The sequence below is a fragment of the Ambystoma mexicanum genome, chromosome 2q (genome assembly GCF_040938575.1).
Source record: "Ambystoma mexicanum isolate Mex_15411 chromosome 2q, UKY_AmexF1_1, whole genome shotgun sequence".
Lineage (NCBI taxonomy): Eukaryota > Metazoa > Chordata > Amphibia > Caudata > Ambystomatidae > Ambystoma > Ambystoma mexicanum.
In genome coordinates, this window is record NC_090924.1 from 1,031,998,642 (window position 1) to 1,032,021,082 (window position 22,441).

At 47.4% G+C, this 22,441-nt stretch overlaps 1 protein-coding gene across 4 annotated transcripts in view; it reads left to right on the top strand.

The window, feature by feature from the left end:
• SLC25A40 (solute carrier family 25 member 40) overlaps window positions 1-22,441 on the top strand; it is a 964,848-nt gene that overhangs the window by 216,825 nt on the left and 725,582 nt on the right. For all 4 annotated transcript variants that reach the window (XM_069648384.1, XM_069648381.1, XM_069648382.1 and 1 more), the window contains one exon: window positions 1,249-1,355. In XM_069648384.1, coding sequence (XP_069504485.1) covers window positions 1,249-1,355 — 107 coding nt within the window. The remainder of the gene's footprint in view (window positions 1-1,248; window positions 1,356-22,441) is intronic.

A 22,441-nucleotide genomic window follows, 5' to 3' on the forward strand; every position in this document is an offset into this window, starting at 1 on the left:
GAAGCAGATGTGTCTATTCATCTAAAAGAATGAAGCCGAAAATAAAATGTTTTTAAAAATCTGTGTGATCAAAACAACCTATTTCATGAGGTTGATGGAAGCACTGTAGGTTAACACCTACATACGAAAGGTTAGGGACGTCTTGAGATATGGTTAGCGGATAGCTCTCATGTAAGTGTTCTTGGGTGCTCTGATGGTTGCTGCAGAGAGAGAAGGCTGAAATTAGGCCTAATTGTAGAATGTATCACCTGATTTAATTGGGGTCAATAACAGTTATCTGAGATTGAGAGTACCTGGTTACAGGTTTACTCGCAGGCGTAGTGTTTCATGTTGACGCCGCAAATTATTAACGTGAATCCAGCATGGCACTTGAAGGCAATAGTACTCCAAAGCGGTGCTGAAACAAAGCAGAAAGGTGTCTGGGTTTATCGGCTGCTGAGGTATGCCAAAGGAAAAGTGCTGCGAGTGCCATGCAGCCTAAGGCATGGTCATGCCAGCAAGCTAAATCCATGCAGATTGCCTGTAAACAGACAGTTAGGTGTAGGTGCTGTAGTGACCAGTAACGCTTACTGACTGGGTGCTAGTAGGACGTGATGGCACAGCACTCGTGTGGTTCGAGCCTAAGCTGTAAGAACAGCGCGTAGTGCAGGTTACTTGGCGACTAGGTGAAATAGCGTCGGGAAATGTACCTCAGTGAGGTCAAACAGCGGCTCTGAATGACTGCTTCCGAACCAGAAACACACAATGTGTGTCCACAGTAGAAATGTGCTGCTAATGGGTTAGAGTACATGAAACGAAACAAAACCTGTTTTGCTTCTAACCATACTGTGTACATAACTGTCTGGTTTATGCCTAGCGAATGGTAATGATCTTCACCTGTATATCTTTTTTTATTATGTATCTTTATTTAGAATACATTTTGGTTTAACAGCATTCTTTCACTCTGTTTGTGTGATCATAAATGGGTAGTTCAAGTAACTCCTAGTCTTCTGTAGGTTTTCTAGCACCTCCTGTGCGTCGAAGAGAGGGGTAGCCTCGACTCTTCTTCCCCGTTTTCTGTTACTCATTCCCCCTCTAGAGTCAGACCCACCGTTAACAAAAAAGAGGGTCCCTGCCCTATTGTTTCTATTTTCTGCATGACAAACAAGTAATGTGCCTACTGAATATTAAAACTAATTACAACACGACTACAACTTTGGCATTATAACATTTTAACTATTTAATTCTTCATTTGAAACTATTCAATAGGAAAATGTTTTGTTTACTGCAATGGCCTGATGGATCATCTTTGCGTCTGTGACAACGGCAACAGCAAAGTCTGGTATAAAGCACCTGGTCGTTTGAAAGGCACAACGGTAAGGAAGATGTTTCGTATAACAGCAGAATAGTTCATGTTTCCTCGTGTCTTTCAAACTAAGATTCACTGATGACATCAGTCATGATATCAAAACTGTACTGTTATGTCGGGCTCGGATATCAACCCAAATAATCCCGCATGAATTTCACTTGTATATTTTCCTTGTACATTTTAATTTTTGGTAGCTTCAACATCTTCACACCAAGCACTACTGTTAGAATGAATATGACCTCAGTACTGTACTGTGATCATACATGATTAGGGCCATGGCATCACAGTTCCCTTCATGCGCTGCCTCTTACCAGGTACTGCTCACTAAAGAGCCGAATGGAAGTTGGGCTAAAGCTGTTTCTTCATTGCAATGCATAGGTGGGGAGTAAAGCAGAACATGCGCCAATTGTGTTGTATGTTTAAAAATGTACGAGATTTTCTTTTTTTTAATATAATTTGTTTTTATTGTAATGTTCGTACATCAAGAACCATCAACATTGTGAATAAGACATTTAAACAGGAAAAATCGACCCTTTTCTCCCCATACCCCCAAAAGCACTCCATTGATATCTACATACTTTTCACCCATACCCCCATTCCCACCCACTCCCTCTCCTAAACATTGTCTTCTTCAACAAAATAAAAACCAACATGTAAATCTTCTATCCAGGTAGAGAATCTTACCAGTTACGTTTATCTAATGTCTTTGGCCTCCTCATGAGAGCTGTTCCCCTTCTTGGGATATTTTCCGAATGGGGGTAGTCGCTTCGGGGGGAGAGACTCGCCATGCTCCCGGTTTAAATGTTCCTGTACCCTTCTCTTATGCACAACATCTTTCCCTAGCTTTTCAAATATCTCGCCATAAATTCACCCCATATCAACTCATGTGGCACTGCATTCCTATGAAGCGCTGCAATTATTCTTTCCATGACGCATAAGTTCATAGCAACATTGATCCACTCTTTCTTGCCTGGATTTCTGGCCCATTTCCATTTCATGACTTGGCAGGTCTGTGCTGCAAGCAGCAGGGACGCTGCCACCCCTGTCCACCTTCTCAGTTCTCCCTTTACTTCCTCAGTCCTGAACAGAATCAGAAAAGGTGTTTTGATACGATGAGTCCCCCCTAGGTCTTTAACCCACCCCAGCACTTCGTCCCAGAGCACCTGTATTCGAGGGCATCCCCACCACATATGCCAATAGTCGGCCCTTTCCCCACACAAGCGCCAGCACATGGGAGTCGCATTCTGAAACATCTTCGAGAGCCAGACCGGCCATCTATGAAGATTATTTATGGCGTGTAGTTTGTACTGAATCGAGATTGAAGTCCGCAAGGCCCCCTTACACAGTTTCAACCAGAGCCCTGGGTCTATTGCCCTACTGATATCTCTTTCTCACCTCCGTCTCAGGTTCTCTGTGGACCCCTTCCTTGCGAGCAACAGTGAACTGTACATGGCAGAAATCAAGCCCTTTCTTTCACTTCTTTTATCCAGGAGACTTTCAAAGGGAGTAAGGTCTCTATGTATTCCCTATCTCCAGTTTCCGCTTGTGAGCACTCCCTTTAGCTGAAGGAATGAGAAGACCGAAAGAGCGCCTATCCCCAGCCCCCCCTCCAGGTCCTTGATCGATATGAAGGAGCCCACCTTCGTGTCCCAGACTCCAGGAGCCCAAAGGTGACTCAGGGAAGCTGGTCATGTCGTTACTCCTTGCATAATGGCCTTCTCACTCTAGATCTCCCATGTGGTCCCTGATTTTACACGAAAGCTTACCTCTTGGTACCCACAGCCACTCTGCAACCGTGGCGGGGTATAAGTTAAGGTTGTCCAACCCACTGGAATTCCTTCTGCATCCTAAGATGGGGTTGGAGGGCCCTTAGCTTTACAACTTTATAATACAGTTTCCAGTTCAGAAGCCCCCCCCACCCCTTTTTAGGCAAGGGGGAACCTCGTACGCAACTCTTGCTTTCTTCCCCTGCCACAAAAACCTAAGCATCTCCCCTTTTGTCTACCACAAAAAGGACTCCGGGACCCTGATCTGAAGCATCTGAAATGAGTATAGGAACCTTGGCAGGCAAACCATCTTCAGGGCATAAAGACGCCCGAGCCAAGATATGAGGGGAAATTGGCTTCAAGTAAGGCTACCACCTCCCAGGTATCTCAATGTGTCCCACTCAACCGTTCGACCCAGTGGGGCGAATCTATCCCTGTCTTCATCCCTGTCCCCCTTCAAAGAAAACAGGACAGGCTTAGCCCTGTTAATCTTAAAAACAGATGGCTCTCCATATTGTTCAATCAAGTAGATTACCCTTGGTATCGAGGTTGGAGGGGTTCCTTATATGCAAAAGCATATCATCTGTATATAAAGCCACTTTGTAGTCTATCCCTCCCACAGTGAGTCCTTCTACTCTTAGGGCGAACCAGTGGGAATAACCGCCATTAATTGCCACGAATGCCCTGGGGGAAGTGTACACCACCATGAACCTAGACCCCAAACCCACCTTGCCCCAAACTTCCTCAAGAAAGCCCCACTCCACCCCATCAAAAGCTTTCTCAGCATCCACCGAGAGAAGGGCGGGGTCCCCCGTCATCTCCCGAGTCTCATGAATCAGATGCAAGGTTTTCCCCACCATGTCCGCTCCCTGTCGTTCCTTTATAAAGCTCACTTGATCTGAGTGTATCAGGTGGGGCATGTATGTTTCCAATCTCGCTGCCAGTATCCGCATGTAAATCCTGGCTTCTATATTCAAGAGGGAGATGGGGCGGGAAGACCCAAATCTTCTGGTGTCCCTACCTTACTTATGTATCAGCGTTATTAGTGCACGTTAAAAGGATTCCGGGGCCTCTCCCATCTCCAGAAATATCATTAAAGAGTTCAACCATAAAAGGGACGAGGGGGGAGATAAATGACTTATAAAAACCTGCTGAGAACCTGTCTTCCTTACCCAACGGTAGTCTCATCCCCGCCCTCTTAATTTCTTCTGCCGTAACTGGGGCTTCCAGTGCCTCGTCCTTCTCCCTCCCCACCCCCCCCTGGGAAAGCCTTGGCATCTGCGTTTCTGCCAAATAGGCCAGTTTGTCTCCCCTCCCTGGATTAGCCTCCGATTTGTATAGATTTTCATAAAATGTTGTAAATGCTTCTTGAATCCCTTCCGACCCCGGGTCCTGTGTCTCACCCACCCCTTCCATGGCCGCCACCCATCTCTCAGACCGCTGTCCCCTCAACCTGGCGGCCAGTAGTGCATCTGCCTTGTCTCCCTTTTCGTAGAACTTTTGTTTCAGGAACCGTAGTTTCCTGACTATTCGACCTTCTTCAAGGAGCCTAAGCTCTTCCCTTTTCCTCCTTGCATCCAAGACTCTGTCCACCCTCTCTTCAGTGAAGTCCTGCACCCTCCTATTGAGTGAACAATCCCCTCAGCTTGTTCTCAATTAACGCCTGCTCCCTTTTCTTACTTGCCCCCTCCCTAATCAGAATCCCCCTACACGTTGCCTTCCCTGCCTCCCACAGTGTCCTCCTTGGGACCTCTCCCGTATTGTTTATTTTAAAGTATTCCCCAATTTCGGTGGTCATTTCCGCACAGAACACCGGGTCCTTCCACAGTGACTCGTTACATCTCCACTTGGATCCCCTATGTACCAGGCCGAGCCTGTTCAGTTCCACCATTACCATATCGTGGTCTGGCCATGTGATCGGGGAGATCTCTGAGCCAGCGTCTCCTCCCACAGCCCCCTTGAGATGTACAAATAATCTATTCTGATGAAGGTGCCTTGTGGGGCAGAGTAGAAAGTATACCCCTTTTCTCTTGGGTGACGATGCCGCCATTCATCCCTGAGCTTGTAAACCCCCATCATTTCCAGGACTTCTCACATCCCCTTCCGGGCGGGTCCTGTGTCTCTGTAGCTCCCATTGTCTATCCAACTTAATATCAGTCCTCATGTTAAAATCCCCCCCCAATATTATATGGCCTCAAATCTCCAACATCAACTTCAGGAGTGTTTTCAACACAACCTCAGCTGACCCTGGTTGGGGCAGCAGATAATGGCAAAAGTAAAACACATCTTTTGTACAGTACCCACAACCAAGAGAGCACTGCCTTCTTCATCTGCCCATACCTTAGTCACCTCCATTTTAAACCCCTTCCCAATGAGAATTCCCACCCCCGCTTTCCTCAAGGGCTCAGAGCCCTAGTGTTCCTGTCCCAAGACGCTGCCACGAACCCTTTGGACCTCCCCTCTGGCGTATTTAGTCTCCTGGAGGAACATTACATCAAGGCCCGCTCTACGGAACTCCCTAGCCATTAACAACCTTTTCCTGGGTGAGTTAATCCCCTTGACATTCAACGTTCCCACCCTAAGATGACCACCCGCCTTGGGTCCTAAATGTACCCACATAGTACTATCCCACGACCCTTACCTCGTTTTCCCTCCCCGGATGGCCAACCCCAGAACTCCACCTACCAACAACAGAAAAAACACCACTTCGAGAAGACCCATTTCTTAGCTCCTTCCCCACCGCCCACCCTTCCCCCTCAACACCCCTCAAAGGCACCCAACACCTCCCGGTTAACATCACCGGGCTGAGGTCGGACCACCAGCAGGGACTGTTTCCCTCCCTGTCCGGCACTTACACTTCCTCATTGCCACTGATACCCCCACACCGCTGTCCAAGCCGCATCTTTCAAATCTACCCGCGGTCCCTGAGGGGCTTACAAATCTTCTCCAACACACTGCAAAAACATAAACCTGCAGGAGTACACCCAGGTCCCCCTCGCCACCTTACAACACATTTAAGACCACATCCTCTGCCATTATCCCCATTACTGTATTCCCGCTTGTCCACCACAGGCAATGTGTTCAGCTTCCTGTGTTTCTTGGATCCGGTATACGATCCTTCTGGGCCTTTTGACGCGCCACTGTCTATAATCATCCGACCTTTCGCCCTGGTTCTTCGCGCCGTCAGATCCACCCAGCAACTCACTCATGTCTCTACGAATGTCTTCTTCGAAGGGATTGTGTCCTCCAACGTATTCCTTATCTTTGATAATACGTGTCCAGCTTGCTGGCCTCGAAATTTTTTCTGTAGAGGTCGCTGCGCGTCGACGTCCGCCGAGTCGATGTCCCTCGACGGCCACCGTATCGGCACCAAAGTCGCCATGCCCATAAATAGCCACGCGCGGCGTCCGTTGCTCAGTTCCATTTTTCCACAGTTCGTGGGGCCTCGGAACATCGTTGCTCAGTTAAGTCAGATAATCTAATCTACATCTACTCGAATATACCAACTCGTTCTCGATGGCATCTTCATCGGAACCGACAACGCCGCAATCCGGCTTCAAGAAATGTCGAGATGGTGGTAAAAAAATGTCGATAACGGATCCACACAGGATCTGCTTGTTGTGCTTGGGAGCCGAGCACCATTGTTCGGAGTGTGAGGACTGCATGTCCATGACGGCGAAAGCCTTGAAGGAGTGCAAGGGGAAGCTCGAGAGAGGTAAGTCAGTCAAAACCTCCTCGAAAGTTTCTTCGGCTGAGTCGAGGCATTCGTCTCCTCGCCGTCGAAAACATTCCCATTCTAGATCTCGAAGTAGCTCCCACCATTCGTCAAGATCAAAGCACTCGAAGAGATGTCGAAAATCCCCTTCCTCGTCATCTTCTGTTTCCCCAGAAAGGGTCTCCTGCCCATTAAAAGACAGGCCTCAGGCTGAGTGGGAGGAATTCAGGAAGAAAATGTTAAGCGTCTTTGAGAAAGCGGCCTTGACCCCCTCGAAGACAGCTGAGGGTGATACCCCGGGTGAAAAACCCAAAAAATCAAAACGCTGCGAGTCGCAGCACCCGGCGAAACATTCCACCCGAGAGCGCCACGGGCCATCGGGTAAGAAAGCACCATCTTCAACGCTCTCGTCGAAGATCCCTTTGACGCATGGATCGGCGCCATCAACGCTGTTGTCGAAGGGTTCTTCGACGCATCGGTCGATCGACTCGACTCCATCGTCGACGCCGACATCGACGCCGATGAAAGAAAAAACCACGGCTATTTCACAGCCAACAGTGATTCCAAGAGCCTCCGGCACGACGCCGAGCCCATCGTCGACATCCTCGAGTAGGATCCCGATCCTCTCGAGTTCTTCGAGGCCTCTTCCAGTTTTCTCGACGCCGTTCTCGGCGCCTTCGAAGCCTGTCACATCGGCGTGGACGACATCGACATTTTCTCACCCAATAATGACGAGTTTGGCTCCTTCTGCCTTAGAAATGGGTTTTATACAATTTCAGAGGTGAGAGTACCCTGGATTATCTTCAATTTATGAAGAAGGGGAAGATTCTGACCAGCAAACCTTCGGGTTGCAGAGGACCACACTACCTGTTTCAGAGGATTTCACCTCTGAGGAAAGAAGGTTGAAAGACCTACAGGAGTCATTACATGAGGCAAGTGGGCTGGACACTTCCCCAGAAGTGGATTTTGTTAAGCCAGACCCAGGGGAACATGCCGAAACACCCTATAGAACCCTGATGGAAAGAATTATTCAATTCATGGGTTGGTCTGCGCCTTCGCCTGTTTTTCACCAGGATGACCTGACAGACATATTAGACAAAGGTCCACAGGAGGATCCTGTGGTCCCATCCATACAGCCTTACAAAGAAAGATTGCATCTAACTGGGAAACTCCTGAAGTTATCCCTGCTGTCAATAAAAGATTATCAGCCAAGTATAGGGTAGCTGCAGCTGACCCTGAATACTTATCGAAACACCTGACTCCAGAAAGCCTGGTGGTCCAAGCAGCAACTTCATCAAGCAGCAGGACTGCTTACCCTACTGTCGCACAGGATAGAGATGACAAGAGGTACGATTCTATGACAAAGAAAGTCTTCTCGCTTGTAGTATGGCGTTGAAGTCCATCAATGCCACCTGTACGCTCGCCAGGTTCAGTCACACACTGTGGGAGTGTGCTTCATCAGCGGCTGACTGCATACCCGAAGGAGAGGAAAAGGAAGCCTTCCTTAACATTATTAAAGATGGCAAAGTTGCCATGTGTGAGTCACTTCAAACTGGCATTGATTCCGCTGACAGTATCAGCAGGGCCATGGCGGCAAGTACAACAATCCGCAGGCATGCGTGGTTGCGAAGGTCTGGCTTTGCTCCAGATGTACAGGCCAGACGTTTGAATATGCCCTTTGACGGCTCTTCATTATTCGGAAAAAAGGCTGATGACAGTCTGGAAAAGTTGCAGACATCTAAAGCAGCAGCAAAATCTTTAGGAGCTGCTATCCGCCAAACTCCTTTTCGCCCCTCAGGAACCTCTGGGAGAGGAAAGTCCTTTCGCTATTATTCCGCATTGGGGAAAGGCAGAGGACAGCTGGCTCAAAGAGGCCAAAGGAGATCCACCCGAGGTGGACGGGTCAAAAGTACTAAGGCTGCAGGAGCAGCAGGTGCCTCTTTACCCTCGGCATCTGCATCAGCTGCCCCCAAACCACTCTGAGGTCTTTTCACACAAGACACCTGTAGGGGGCAGGTTAACTCACCATCTGACGGAATGGCAGGCTATAACGTCAGATGCTTGGGCATTGGAGACAGTTGCCCAGGGTTACTGCCTACCCTTTCTACACATCCCTCAGAGTCATCCACCGGGGAAAAGCTCTCTAAAAGTTCCAGATCCGCTCCTCATGCAGGAAATTATAGACCTGCTAGAGAAAGGTGCCATAGAACCGGTAACTGTAGCTGGTACTCCCCCCTACTTTCTCATACCAAAGAAGGACGGAGCACTGAGACCCATCCTGGACTTACGAGAATTGAACAAGTTCCTCAGGAAGGACAAGTTCAAGATGGTAACTCTCTCTCAGATCCTTCAGGCCCTCCAGCTCCAGGACTGGCTGGTATCTCTGGACCTTCAGGATGCTTATTTCCATGTGCCAATCCATCTCAAACACAGGAAATACCTGAGGTTCGCAATTGGCGACTCTCATTATCAATTTCGAGTTCTGCCATTTGGGCTGACCTCCGCCCCGAGGGTCTTCACCAAGCTAATGTCGGTAGTGGCTGCGAGTCTAAGGCGGTAAGGGATCCACGTCTACCCCTACCTGGACGATTGGCTGATCAGGGCTGTATCTTCGGAACAGGCTCAGACCCAGCTAGATTATGTCTGCCACTTCCTTCACAAACTGGGCTTCTCCCTCAATTTAAAGAAGTCACAGATGATACCATCACAGAGACTCCAGTTCATTGGAGCGGTCCTGGACACTTCCCTGGGAAAAGCCTCGCCACCAGAGGTGAGGGCTCAAGATATTCTGCAGATGGTCAACAAGTTTCAAAATGCCCAACGTCTCCCAGCCTTCGACTTTTTGAGGTTACTAGGCCTCATGGCTTCCTTGTGTCAGAGGCTCGCCTGAGAATGAGATCTCTTCAGTGGGCACTGAGAACTCAGTGGTCGCAATTCTCAGGGAGAATGACAGATCTCCTCCGGATTCCGGACAAAGTAGCCCGCGACCTTCAATGGTGGGCCTATCCAGAGAACATCTTGAAAGGAGAACTGTTTTGGCAACCATGGCCGGAGATAACAGTAGTCACAGACGCCTCACTCACGGGGTGGGGAGCCCATGCCAACGACTTGATCATCAGCGGTCGTTGGTCTCCATCGGAGTCCAGACTACACATCAACCTATTGGAGCTGTGAACGATCAGACTAGCGCTGAAAGCTTTCCTGCCATCAGTACAGGGGAGAAATGTCCTGATAATGACGGACAACACGGTGGCCATGCACTACCTCAACAAAAGAGGAGGCGTAGGGTCACTGCCACTGTGCAGAGAGGCAATGCAGCTCTGGTTTTGGGCAATTCGAGAAGGACTCTCTCTATCGGCAGTCCACCTAGCCGGAGAGAAGAACTTGACAGCGGACGCTCTGAGCAGGCAGAGCACAGTGTCCCACGAGTGGGCGCTAGCTCAGGAAGTCCTTCAAGAGATCTTCGCCTTTGGGGGAACCCCTCAGGTGGATCTGTTCGCCCCAAGCACCAACAGGAAGTGCGATCTGTTCTGTTCAAGGGAATTTCCCCCGAGAGGAGCTCTAGGAGACGCGTTCGTAGTGTACTGGGAATTTCCACTCCTTTACGCGTTTCCACCAGTCCCTGTTATTCCTCAAATGATCAGGAGGTTGAGAAGATTCCGGAAAACCATGATCCTAATTGCCCCGGACTGGGCCAGGAGAACGTGGTACCCGCACTTTCTAGATATGTCCATCTGCCCTCCAATCCGTCTTCCACTCAAAGAGAATCTTCTCTCGCAGAAGAGAGGTCAGGTTCTCTATCCAGACACCAGAACCCTCAACCTTCACGCTTGGCTTCTGAAAGGGTGAGGTACAAGGATTGGGATCTCCCTGATGACGTCATGGAGGTGTTGCTTTCGGCCAGAAAGCCAGCAACAGAGTCTTTATACCGCTGCCGTTGGAACAAATTTTGCAGCTGGTGTAGAGAAGGGAATATCGATCCTTTTTCATGTGGTGCACCAACGGTGTTATCATTTCTACTCTACTTGGCAAACTCAGGCCTTCAAGTTGGCACTGTAAAAGGCTATCTCGCAGCGTTTTCAATCTTCTAGCGCACTGCGGAGGAACCATCGTATTTCAAACTACCTCTAATGATACAATTTCTCAAAGGATTAACTAATGTTTATCCTCCAAAACCATTCCAAGTTCCCTTATGGGACTTAAATTTAGTCTTAAACATCCTAATGGGCACTCCCTTCGAACCACTTCACTCTTGTTCGCTGAGATTTCTCACGCTTAAAACTGTCCTATTGGTAGCACTAACATCTGCTAGGAGGGTGAGCGAGCTACAAGCTCTCTCCTGTAAACCCCCACATACAATTTTCCACAAGGACAAAGTTGTCCTACAGGTGAAGCTTAATTTCCTCCCAAAGGTGGTTTCTGAATTTCATATTACTCCGAAAATTACCTTACCTTCGTTCTACCCTCCTCCCCATCCGGGGAAAGAGGAAGAAAGGCTACATAGGCTGGACTCAAGGTGAGCTCTAAGCTTTTACATCAGCAGAATGGCTAGGATCAGGCAAGCAGACCAACTGTTTGTAGGATACTCAGGTCACAAGTTGAGACTATCCATAACAAAACAAACCATTTCCAGGTGGATTATTTTGGCCATTCTGGAATGTTACAAACTGGCAGGGAAAGAGCCACCCCAAAATCTTAGGGCTCATTCAACCAGGGGTATCGCAGCCTCTTCGGCCCTCCAAATAAGGGTACCGGTCAGAGACATATATGCGGCTGCCACATGGTCGTCCGCACATACATTCACAAAATTTTACAACCTGGATTCCTCCACTAGTCAAGAGACCAGATTTGGCAAGGCCGTATTACATTCGGTCCATCCCTAAAGGGATACATAACATTCTTATTCCCACCTCCAATTACATGCCACTGCTATGGGAGTCTATCAAAGATAAGGAATACGTCGGAGGACACAATCCCTTCGAAGAACAAGTTACTTCTTACCTTGTAACGTTCTTTCGACGGGATGTTCCTCCGATGTATTCCTTATCGCCCCTCCCATCCATCCCCACAGTAATACTTCCCTTGTGGTTGCAGTTTACGCTCCTTCAAGGTCAATAACCAATTCAGACATGACTTTTCTTATGCTACAAAACGGAACTGAGCAACGGACGCTGTGCGTGGCTATTTATGGGCATGGTGACGTCGGCGCCGATACGGTGGCCGTCGAGGGACATCGACTCGGCGGACGTCGACGCGCAGCGCCCTCTACAGAAAACATTTCTGAGGCCAGCAAGCTGGAAACGTATTATCAAAGATAAGGAATACGTCGTTGGAACATCCCGTTGAAAGAACGTTGCAAGGTAAGAAGTAACTTGTTCTTCTGTCGTCAGCCTATGTTTGTTTCCATCCAGTTCAAATGTGATGGAGAACGGGAACCCCCATCTATACTGCACTCCATTCTCCTGGAGCCACTTCATTGGGGGCACACACATCTTTCTCCGTGCCAGGGTCAATGAGGATAAATCTTGAAAAATTGTTACTCTCGACGTTCCATAGATGATCGGACATTTCTGTTTTTTGCTTTCTCTGGGATTTTCATTTTGTCTGCGTAATTATGAACCAGGCAAGGACTGACTTGGGACACCCAGTAGCCCCTCCTGCCTGGTATATCCTCTCGATCTTATTCTCGTCAATAGTGTCATCTTCAAAAACCAACTTTGTGAAGTGATCTTTTTAAGTCATGCTTTGATTCCCCCTCTCTGTCCGGAATTCTGAAGAGCCTAAGGTTGTTCCGTCTTTCACAGTTTTCCAAATCATCAATTTCCATTTTCATTCGAAATTCCTCCTCCCGTCGTTCCATTTCTGACATCCGCTGATCCATTTGTGTCTCTAGGGTATCCAGGGAGGAATTCTTGTGTTCAACTTCCTCCAGCCACTTCTCCATTTTATTTATCCTCTGGGTAATCTTGTCGACGCTGCTTCCAATATCTGCCCTCATGTTCCTTATTTCTCCCATCAGGGCCACCACGTCCTTTTTGGTTGCTGCGGATTCCTCCGATGTAGGTAGAAGCCATTTTGCCCTGCACTAGGGTCCCAGGTCCGTGGCGGCTCAGTGTATATATGTATGTGGCCAACTTCTGCTTTGCCTCCATGCACCGCAGCCCGTTATTCAGTTCTCGTCCCCTTCTACGCTCTCTCCCCATGTGCACCCCTCCGGGCAGTAGATTTTGCCTTTTATCTGTCTTTCCCTTCAAGGTCACATGCTCATCATGGGCCGTTTCTCACCGCTGCAACCCAGGTGGCGGGCACACGCCCCAGAGTCAGGGTCCCACACCACTCAAGTCCGGCCTAGGAGTGGTCACTCTACAATCCTGTGTTTCAGCTCGGGAGGGGTCAGCGCTTGCCAATAGGCGATCCCCAGCATACTGTTGTGAGCGAACACCTGCTCAGCACCACATGCTTATAGCCCAGTCCTGACCGTGGGGCCTTTCTTCACTTTACTCTGTGCCCCAATGTCTCCCTCTTCCCCCTGGTGTGGGAACCAGCGCAGACCATCATGTAGACTCCTCCAACTGAACCCCGACTTCAGTGTACTGTCTCCTATTTTCTGTGTGAGCCCCTGTGTGGAGACCCAAGCCTGGTGCTTTGCAGAAAGCAATCCCAGAGGCTCTTCAAACAATGGCTGTCGATCCCCAGTTTATGCCAGGGAGGCAGGCACACGCCCCAGGGTTGGGGGCCCACACCTTTTGTCGTCTGCGGGGGTCTACCTCATCCACCAGAGGTCATGGAACCCCGACCCACAATTTTTATTCAAGTTGTACTCCGTAGGGGGAATCTCACTCCCGCGCTGCACTCTGGATTACTCCACGATGTTTAACTGGAATCATCCCATCCCACAAGATTATGGGAAACAAACGTGCATGCCTCTGCAACAGCCACTTGTGTGCTCCCAGGCTATACGAATGTTTGTGTAGGTGCCTTGGTTCTTCTTCCGTATTGCATCGGAGAGAGGGAGACCTTGGTTGGGTAGGTAAGACTGGAGGCTGCAATGCACATATGCCTGCTATGTAATGTGTTTTGAAGTCTGCTCATAGGTCGAAAAGGGCGCCAAAGTTGGAGCTTGTGGCCGAGTTGCAGCCCCAAACAGGGATGTCTCCAACAGTGAGAACGTTTGCAGCACAGGAGCAGTCACAGAAAACACGATTAGTGTATTTTGAGCTCTAGGATAATGTTCCGCCAAGCTGAGAGCTCGACCTCCAGCAGGCTCTCCAACATTATCAGTTAGCAAGTAGTTGCAGTAGGGTTCCTCGAGCCTCTGCTGCTGTTTCGCCCTTCTCCACCTTAGTTCTGCACAGTCCCAGGGCCTGCATGGCTAGGGGTGCCACTTCTGCATATTCCTGAAAGTCCCCCGACTTCATCACTGGTGTTCTATGGTGTGCCCATCACGGCTGCGCAAGTCTTCCTCTGCTGCTGGTCGTCACCCACGGGCCACTCCAGCCACGCAGACCTTCCAGTCGGCCTCGGGGCCAAGCAACTGCTGGAATCTGGTGGGGGGTGGGCACTCAATCACCTCCCCCGCACTCTCGGGAGGGATCCTTTGCTCTCCCTGCTAGTTCTGATTGCTCGTGAGGGACACCAGCCACCGCATGCTGCCTTTCCAGAACACACGCATGGAAGAATCCAGCTTCGCCGCTAGTTCGCTGGGCTCGTTCACCAGATTCCGGGGGCCATTAGTTTAGCCTTTTCTCCCTTATGTGCCGCATCGTCTCACCATCACCCGCCTCAAATTTCATGTGAGTGGGGGACATAAAGCGGGGGCTAATGCCGCTTAACGGTCCGGGGCTAGGAGAAGATCACGCTATTTTCAATTGTAGTCTATGGCCTTTGATAATCAATGGCACATGCAGAATAGTGGCACGTGGCAGGTAATTAATGCATCAATCAATAATTTGCATAGTTTGGCTCTGTGAGTTAAATTGTCTCATTGGAGAGAGTGTGGAGAGAATTCAGAAAAGAGATGGCTTTGAGCTTGTTTTTGAAATCCAGCTAGTTGGCATGGATTTATATGGTGTTAGGAATGTGTTGCATTGCCAGGGGCCTTGGACTGCAAAAGCAGTAGCTCCCTGTTGAGATGTGGTATGTTAGGGGCTCTTTTGTGAATGAGCGCAGGACATAGATGGGTATGTGGTGCTGCATTTAGTTGTTTTCCCACCAATGTTTTTGGGGGGTAAGACAGAGGGCCTTTATGGCAGTTGTGGCTCAGACCAGGAAGGAGAGTAGAGATTTCATGGGCAGTCTGATATAGTGCCAGTGTTTCTCACTTCATTCTTGCTGCAATGTTCAGCACTGCTTGGGGACTAGCTATATGATTGTCTGGCAGGCAGAGGCAGAGTGAGCTGGCATTGGCGAGCCGGGAGTTGAGGTTGCTGCTAACACCCAGCATTTTGTGTGGGAGATAACATGTGGATGCTGCCAGGTAGGCTCAAGCAATGGTTGAATTAGCTAATCAAAAACCTTGTCTATGTGTCAAGGCTCATTTTCATTTGTTTTACATTACCTGGTTTACAGCTTTTTGTGGTCAACCTGTGGGCCTTTCATAAAGCGTAAAAAACATATACTATTGTTACTCCACAGAACAGGTAGATGGGATAAAGACTTTGGTTTTCCCAAACATTTTGGGTATGATAGGCAATCTCCTTCCATAATGTAGGCCGAGAGTATAAAACAACTATACCATACAAGACTCCAGGTTATGAACGCCACACATCCTGGTCACTTGAATAATATTTAACAAAAGTAGTAGGGTAAGCTCATCACACAATTTACAATTTTCAATTTTGCAGTGGTATTACTAAGTACCTTTAGTATAATTCAACAGGAATAATATTTCTTAAAGTATAAATCACTGTTTATTTAGTGATATCAATAAAGCTCAAAATAATACACAACACAATTACATTTGAAATGTATGATGATATTGTAATGATAATTAAATGTTACATTTTTTTTAATATATAAACAAAGAATAGATCTCAAATATCCAATGTTTGTGTATGCAACATTATCATCTGCCTGATAGCAATCAATTAACATTCATTCTAAATTGGCAAATAAATGGTGCCGCTTATATCACATCATAACTGCAATTAAAAGTCCAACAGGTTTCTTTTTTATAACTTTATTTAAACCGTTGCGTTATGCATCAATAATATGGTGGTGGAACATGCCATCAATTTCGCTATATGGTAGCAAAAAACTGCACCCTCCCCCTGCTTCCTCCCCTGTCCATTTCTTCTGCTCCTCAGGACTCCATCTCTGGGCGAGAGAGTTCTGTTGCGCTCTTGAGGGAGGGAGTCAAGGGGGCTAGGGGTGTGGGAAGGGATTTGCCCATGTTAGGCTATCCTTAGAAAGAGTTTCGTCATCTGTGGTTGATAACTCTGGCCCGGGCATACTTGCTCATAGTCCAAGATTGGTGCCCAAGTTGTAGCAGCTGACTCTCTTGTGATTTCCGCCTACGGGCGAGTGCGATTTTCGCAGCTAGGAGGAGATGAGTGATTAGCTTAGCTGTGGTTCCGGTTTTTGGGTAACTCTCCAGGTCTGGGGGTCACTAGCAGCATTACCTCTAGTTCCAATGGCAGGGCTACGTGAGTGATGCCTCAATTGCCTTGATTACTGCCTTCCAAAAAGATTGCACCACCGGGAATTCCCACCACATGTGGAAGTAGGAACCATGCACCCCCCATTTCCTCCAACAAGTGGGATCCAGTGACTTCTCAAAGTGGTGCAGGCGTACTGGAGGGAAGTAGCACTGGTATATTAGTTTGAGGGCACATTCTTTATTAGTCATGCATCTGGAGGCAGCTTTGTTCCTGGACCAAATATCCACCCATGTTTGGTCTTCTATGGGATGACCTAGAAAAGCTTCCCAGAGTACCATGTATTTAGGTCGGGTGGTCAGCATATCATCCTGCAGCAACTTATATAACCTCAAGATATTTCCTCCTTGAGGGTCCTCTTGCAGCGTGAGTTCTAAGGAGTTATGTTCCCGTGTGGCCCCTTGCTTGATGAGTGGATGGGTAATCCAGTGATGGATTTGTGTGTAAGAAAATCGGTCCGATTCCAACAGGGTGAAACTTTCTTTGCACCTTTCAAAGGTGAATGCCAAGCCATTTTCAAAGAGTTGTGGGACCTTGTGTAACCCGCCCTGGATCCAATTCCTAAAATTAGCCAGATTTGGGCCTGGGTTTTGAAAAACTAGGGAGAGAGGGCTTATTTCCTTGGGGGGGTCCCTTTTCTTTTTAATGCCCAATCCTAAATTCTCAAAGTGGTTTTGGTAGAAGTGAGAAGGTTTGTTTAGCTTTTACGTGCTGACTCTGCAATATGTGGAAGACAGCTGAGAGGGGGAGAAAGCCTAGATTGTTCGATAGTCACCCATTTTGGGGGGTTTGTGGGCATGCACCAAGCAAGCATATTTGGCAAGTGCTGCAGCATAGTAGTTACGAAGATGAGGGACTCCCATCTCTTCCCATTTGCCTTCACCCATCATCACCTTCTTTGGGATCCACGGGCTCCCCCCTTCCAAACAACCCGGGAGACCTGTCTTTGTAACTGGAGGAGGGATTTCTGCTGGAAGTGCTGAGCAAAGCTACAGAAATCTGGGAAGCAGATTCATTTTACACGCTGTGATCTTCCCCATGAGTGAGATCTCTTGGGCTGTCCATCTCTTAAGGCCGTTCTCCAAGTCACCAAAGAGACGGGAGAAATTAGCTGCATGTAGGTCTTTTGGGTTCACTACTATGTGGACCCCCAGCTATTTAGTTTATTTGCTACTCCATTCCAGTGGGCAAGCTCTTCGAAGAGAATTTATCACTTCTGCAGTTAATCCAACCCACAGGGCTCCTGATTTAGCATAGTCAACTGCAAAGCCCACCACTTTTTCAAAGCATTTCAACTCTGCTAGAGCCTTCGGTAAGGAGGAATTCTAGTTGGTAAGAGAGCATTATATTGTCCGCAAAGAGAGATATTTTATAATGATTTTGCCCTTTACTACCATCCCTTCAATGGAGGTGTTATTGTGGATTTACTGGGGCAAAAGGTTCCATGATTAGGGCTAAGATCAACGGGGAGAGCGGGCCCCTTGTCGAGTTCCGCATGAGAGAGGTATGGGGGATGACATTTTCTTGTTCACCCTCAGCACAGTTCTTGGGGAGATATGGTTTGCTAAAAGCATTTTTCAAAAGAGGGAGCCAAAATGAAACACTTCGAGGGCCAGATACAAACATTACCAATCTACCCTGTCGAAGGCTTTAGTTGCGTCTAATGTTAGTAAGGCTAGCTCACGGTGTTCTGCTTTTCTACATATACTAAATTGAGGGCCCTCTGGATATTGTCCCCGGTGCTCCTTCCCAAAATAAATCCTGTCTGGTCTGCATCAAACATTTTGGGGAGAACATTTGCTAGTCCATTTGCCAGGACTTTAGAGTAAATGTTCGCATCAATTTTGAGCAAGGAAATCAGCCTATACTATGCACACTATCTAGGGTCTTTACCTGGTTTTAATCATAGGATTATAGGTTCATGTTTGTAAGCAACAATATGATTTATAGATCATTTTCTACATGGTTAGAAAGAGCATAGATACCTGGCACTGGTTAATAGTGTATGATGACAAACACAACCACGTGGTAGACGCCATCTTAAATATGCATCAGGTTTTCCATCATGACATTACGTGAACGCAGTACTATAATGTCATAGATTGTTGCTGTCTCCGAATGCAGCACTATGTTGTTAGAAGCTGCTATTAGGAGATAATACACATTATTATAGTGTGTATAATTTCACTCTTGAATCAGAGTAGGTGGATATAACTATGTATGTCTCATAATTAGTAAATAAATGACACCCTGGTTGTTAGGAGGTTGCCTCTATTCTTGTCAGCAAAGATTATGATCACAAGGATTATATATAAATAAATCACGAATGCAGGGTCTATAGTAAATATAGTAGCATGAATGGGATAATGCTATAATTATAATGAATGCTATAATTGGCTGCCAGGTACGAAAAAAGTGTATATTAGTAGAGTTTTATCATGTATACACCTTCTATGGGCGAAAATGATTTTTCTCTTGGTCTAATCATACTTTCATACTTTGTCATTCTATCTTTTCATTCAGACATTGTATAGGGCTGGTGGTCATGAAAATACATTTCTGTTCCAATTTAGATAGTTTGGCGTCTATCACATTTTGATTTTTGCCATACACTTTGGTGATGGCTGTCCATTGAAATTGGTTGATGAGCTGCTTGTATGAAATGTTTTAACACTTATGTTCTGTCCTCTGGGTTTTTACTTTTGGGGTGGTTTTTCCAAAATACCAAAGGCCGCAAGGGCATTGGATCATGTAAATAACATTTGTACTTTCACAGTTGGTGAAATATTTCAGTATCCATGGGTTCTTGAGTCCTATGTCTACTTTTTTTGTCTGACTACACATTGTGAATGTGTTACATGGTTAATGTCCTTTTACTAGTTCTAAACCCCAAAGAGTTGTTAGATCTTATTGTGTCTGTGATATCATTCTACATTATGAAATTGCCTATAGTGATACTTTTTTTAAAGGCGAACATTGGACATGTCTGGTTGTGTGTAGAGTTGTTATAGCCAATTTTTCTTAATGATGCTTTTGATTTTGAAGGATAAGTTGGATTAAGTAGTAACACAAGTAAAGCTATCTCTACTAGATTATTTAGGTTTTGTGTTTAGTAATGCTTCATAATAAAGTGCTCTTTTTGAGGAGTATTTAACACATTTTTGGGGGTATCTGTCCTTAATTAGTTTTTCACTTACAATTGCAGCTTTTCTTGTTAAGTATTGTGATGAATCAGCAATGATTCCCCCGGAAAACCTGGACTGGGACGCTTCTCATGTGGCCAGGGAAGGGCAGATGCTGTCTGATCCTGACCCTTGTGGGCCGTCTTCTGCGGGAGGATCAAGTGGGGGGAAACAGGTCAGAAAGACTGGGAACCCCCCATGTTTAATTTCCCCCCAAATCCCCCAATTCTTTCAAAACAACATTTTATTGATTTTTACAAAATAATATATTCATTACAACAATGCGGTAATTATGAGTTAATTCATGATTGAGTGACTCTCAGAATGTTTGTAGGTTGGGGGCGAGGTTGATGCTGGTCTCCTGGCCATTGTCGGCGGGTCATCTTGGTCGCGGATAGGTGTCCGACTTGGCTTTGGTGAGTTTAGGGGATCTCTGGGGTTCAGCAAAGTGGGCTACATTGGAGCCATCTGGTGAGTGGGTGTCTCCTAGTGAGGGCTGGGAATTTGGCCGCGTAATCCAGAAATGGGTGCCATATATTCAAGGTTCTATTTAGGGGGTTTGTTCGTATTGCCGTGATTTTTTCAGCTACTGCTATGTCCCAGCATTTGGCCCACCATAGGGCAATCGAGGGGCCGCTTTCGTCTTTCCATACTCGGGCCATTGAGATTTTTTTGGCTAGTAGCAGGTGATTGCATAGGTGGGGTATTTGTCCTGAGATCGGGAATGCTCTGTCGCCGGTTTCGCCTATGAGAACAATTCCTGGGTCTCAGGGAATGGAGAGACCGGAGATATCTTTGATGTGTTTTAGGACTTCCTTCCAGTATACCTCAGCCTTTGGGCAGGACCACAGCAGGTGGAATAGAGGTCCGGGAACCGGGCAACCGCGCCAGCATGTGTCAGGGATATCTGGGTTGGCTTTATGGATTTGAGTGGGGGTGATATAGTATCTGTAGCATAGTTTATAACCCCCTTCCCTGTTCGTAATGCATTGTGAGCTTTTGTGCAATCTTGCCCATATTTTCCCCCATTCTTCTATCGCTATTTCTCGCCCAAGATCCTTTTCCCACTCCGTTATATATCTTTCTTTTTTGTAGGATCTGACCGGTCTAGGAGCCGGTAGATAGTGTACGTCCTGCCTCTGCTGGTTGGTGTTGTTAGTGTGAGTTCCAGTGCTGTTGGTTCTCTAGAGCATTTTTCTCTGGTTTTTCTATGGGACAACCAGTGCCTGATTTGGGTGTAGCAGAATCTTTCCAGCTCTCCCACTCCGAATTCCATTTTGCACCTTTCGAATGTGATGGGCAAACCCTCTTCTATAAAGTCGCTAGTTTTCGCCAGGCCCCCTGCTATCCAGGCTTTGAAGTCCCACGGGGGATTTCCTGGTGAGAATTCAGGGTTGTTCCAGATGGGGGTCAGGGGTCCGAGGGCGCATCAAACTCCCCATTTCTGAGCTGCGGCTTTCCAGCATTGGGTCGTTACGGGCGAGGCTGATAGGGGCCCGCTGCTTGCCTGTGGCTTTATAGGTGGTAAGTGCGGGAGATCGGGTAGTGGGACCGGGCACCAGGACTCTTCGATTTGTCGCCATTTCGGGAGGTCTACTTCTTGCACCCAGGAGAATGCGTGTGACAATTGGGCGGCTAGAGAATACCTGGCCAAGTCAGGGACTCCCAACCCCCCTGTGGTTCCCCTTCAGCATAATTTGTTTGTTAATTCGGGTCCCCCCCCCAAACAAATTCTAGTATTTTCTTTTGTAGAGCCTCTATGGCGGGGCCTGGGATCTGTATTGGTAGTGCCGCACAATGGTATAGCCATCTGGGGATCAGGTTCATTTTGACGGCAGTAATTCACCTGAACCAGGAGATTTCCTGCTGCTTCCACCTTTTAAGGTCGTTCTGCAGGTCGCTGATCAAATCCCCCAATTCTAATGGCTTATAGCCAATTGGAAGTGATGAAAAAGCCTAATTCTGTTGTTGAGGACTTCCAAGTTCCATAATTCTCTAAGTACTGCGATGAGGAAGAGGGCTCGAGAGCAATCTTGCACAAGTAGTCAGCGTGTTAAGGCCAATGACCCACACCTGAGGGAGGCAGAGAGGCCTAAAAGGCCCCCTTAGGTGCAGGCTATTAGATGGAGATTAAGAAGTAGCGGTGGTAGCAGCAGCAGAAAGAGAGCATGTTGTTTGCAGTCCAAACAGAGATTGGTGGAATGAGAGGGCACCAGGACCATTGTGTAGCAGATTCCAACTGCCATTCCTGAGAGGGTCCTTTACCACTGAATCTGAAGTGCAGAGGTTGCGCAACGGAAAGCGTGAAGGAAGATTGCTTTCCCCCATGTAAACCTGATTCCATAGACTGCTCAGCAACAAGCGTGCCGGAGACCGTGACTGGAAGTTGGTGTGCAGCCGAGGGACTCAAAAGCGAGACAAGATCTCTGTAACTGCGTGGCAGGAATGAAGATAATATCACTGACGAAGTGTGTCGGTTCAAAAGGAGCCAGGCGCAGTTAAAGCCCTGCAGCACAGGAAGGGAGCGAAGACAGAAGCCAGTGAGTGTTACTGAGTGTTCTGATCTCTTGGACAAACAAAAGCAGGCAACTGAGCCAAGGAAAATCACTTGCGTGCGAGTGAAATCATTATTAACCCGACTGTTAATTGTCGGACAATGGAATGCTACAAAAGTAGCATTCGCATATGAGTGAACCTTTTTAATATCACTAGCGTAGGAGTAAAACTCTTTGAATCACACTAATTGAATAATAAACTGAAGACTAAACCGAAGA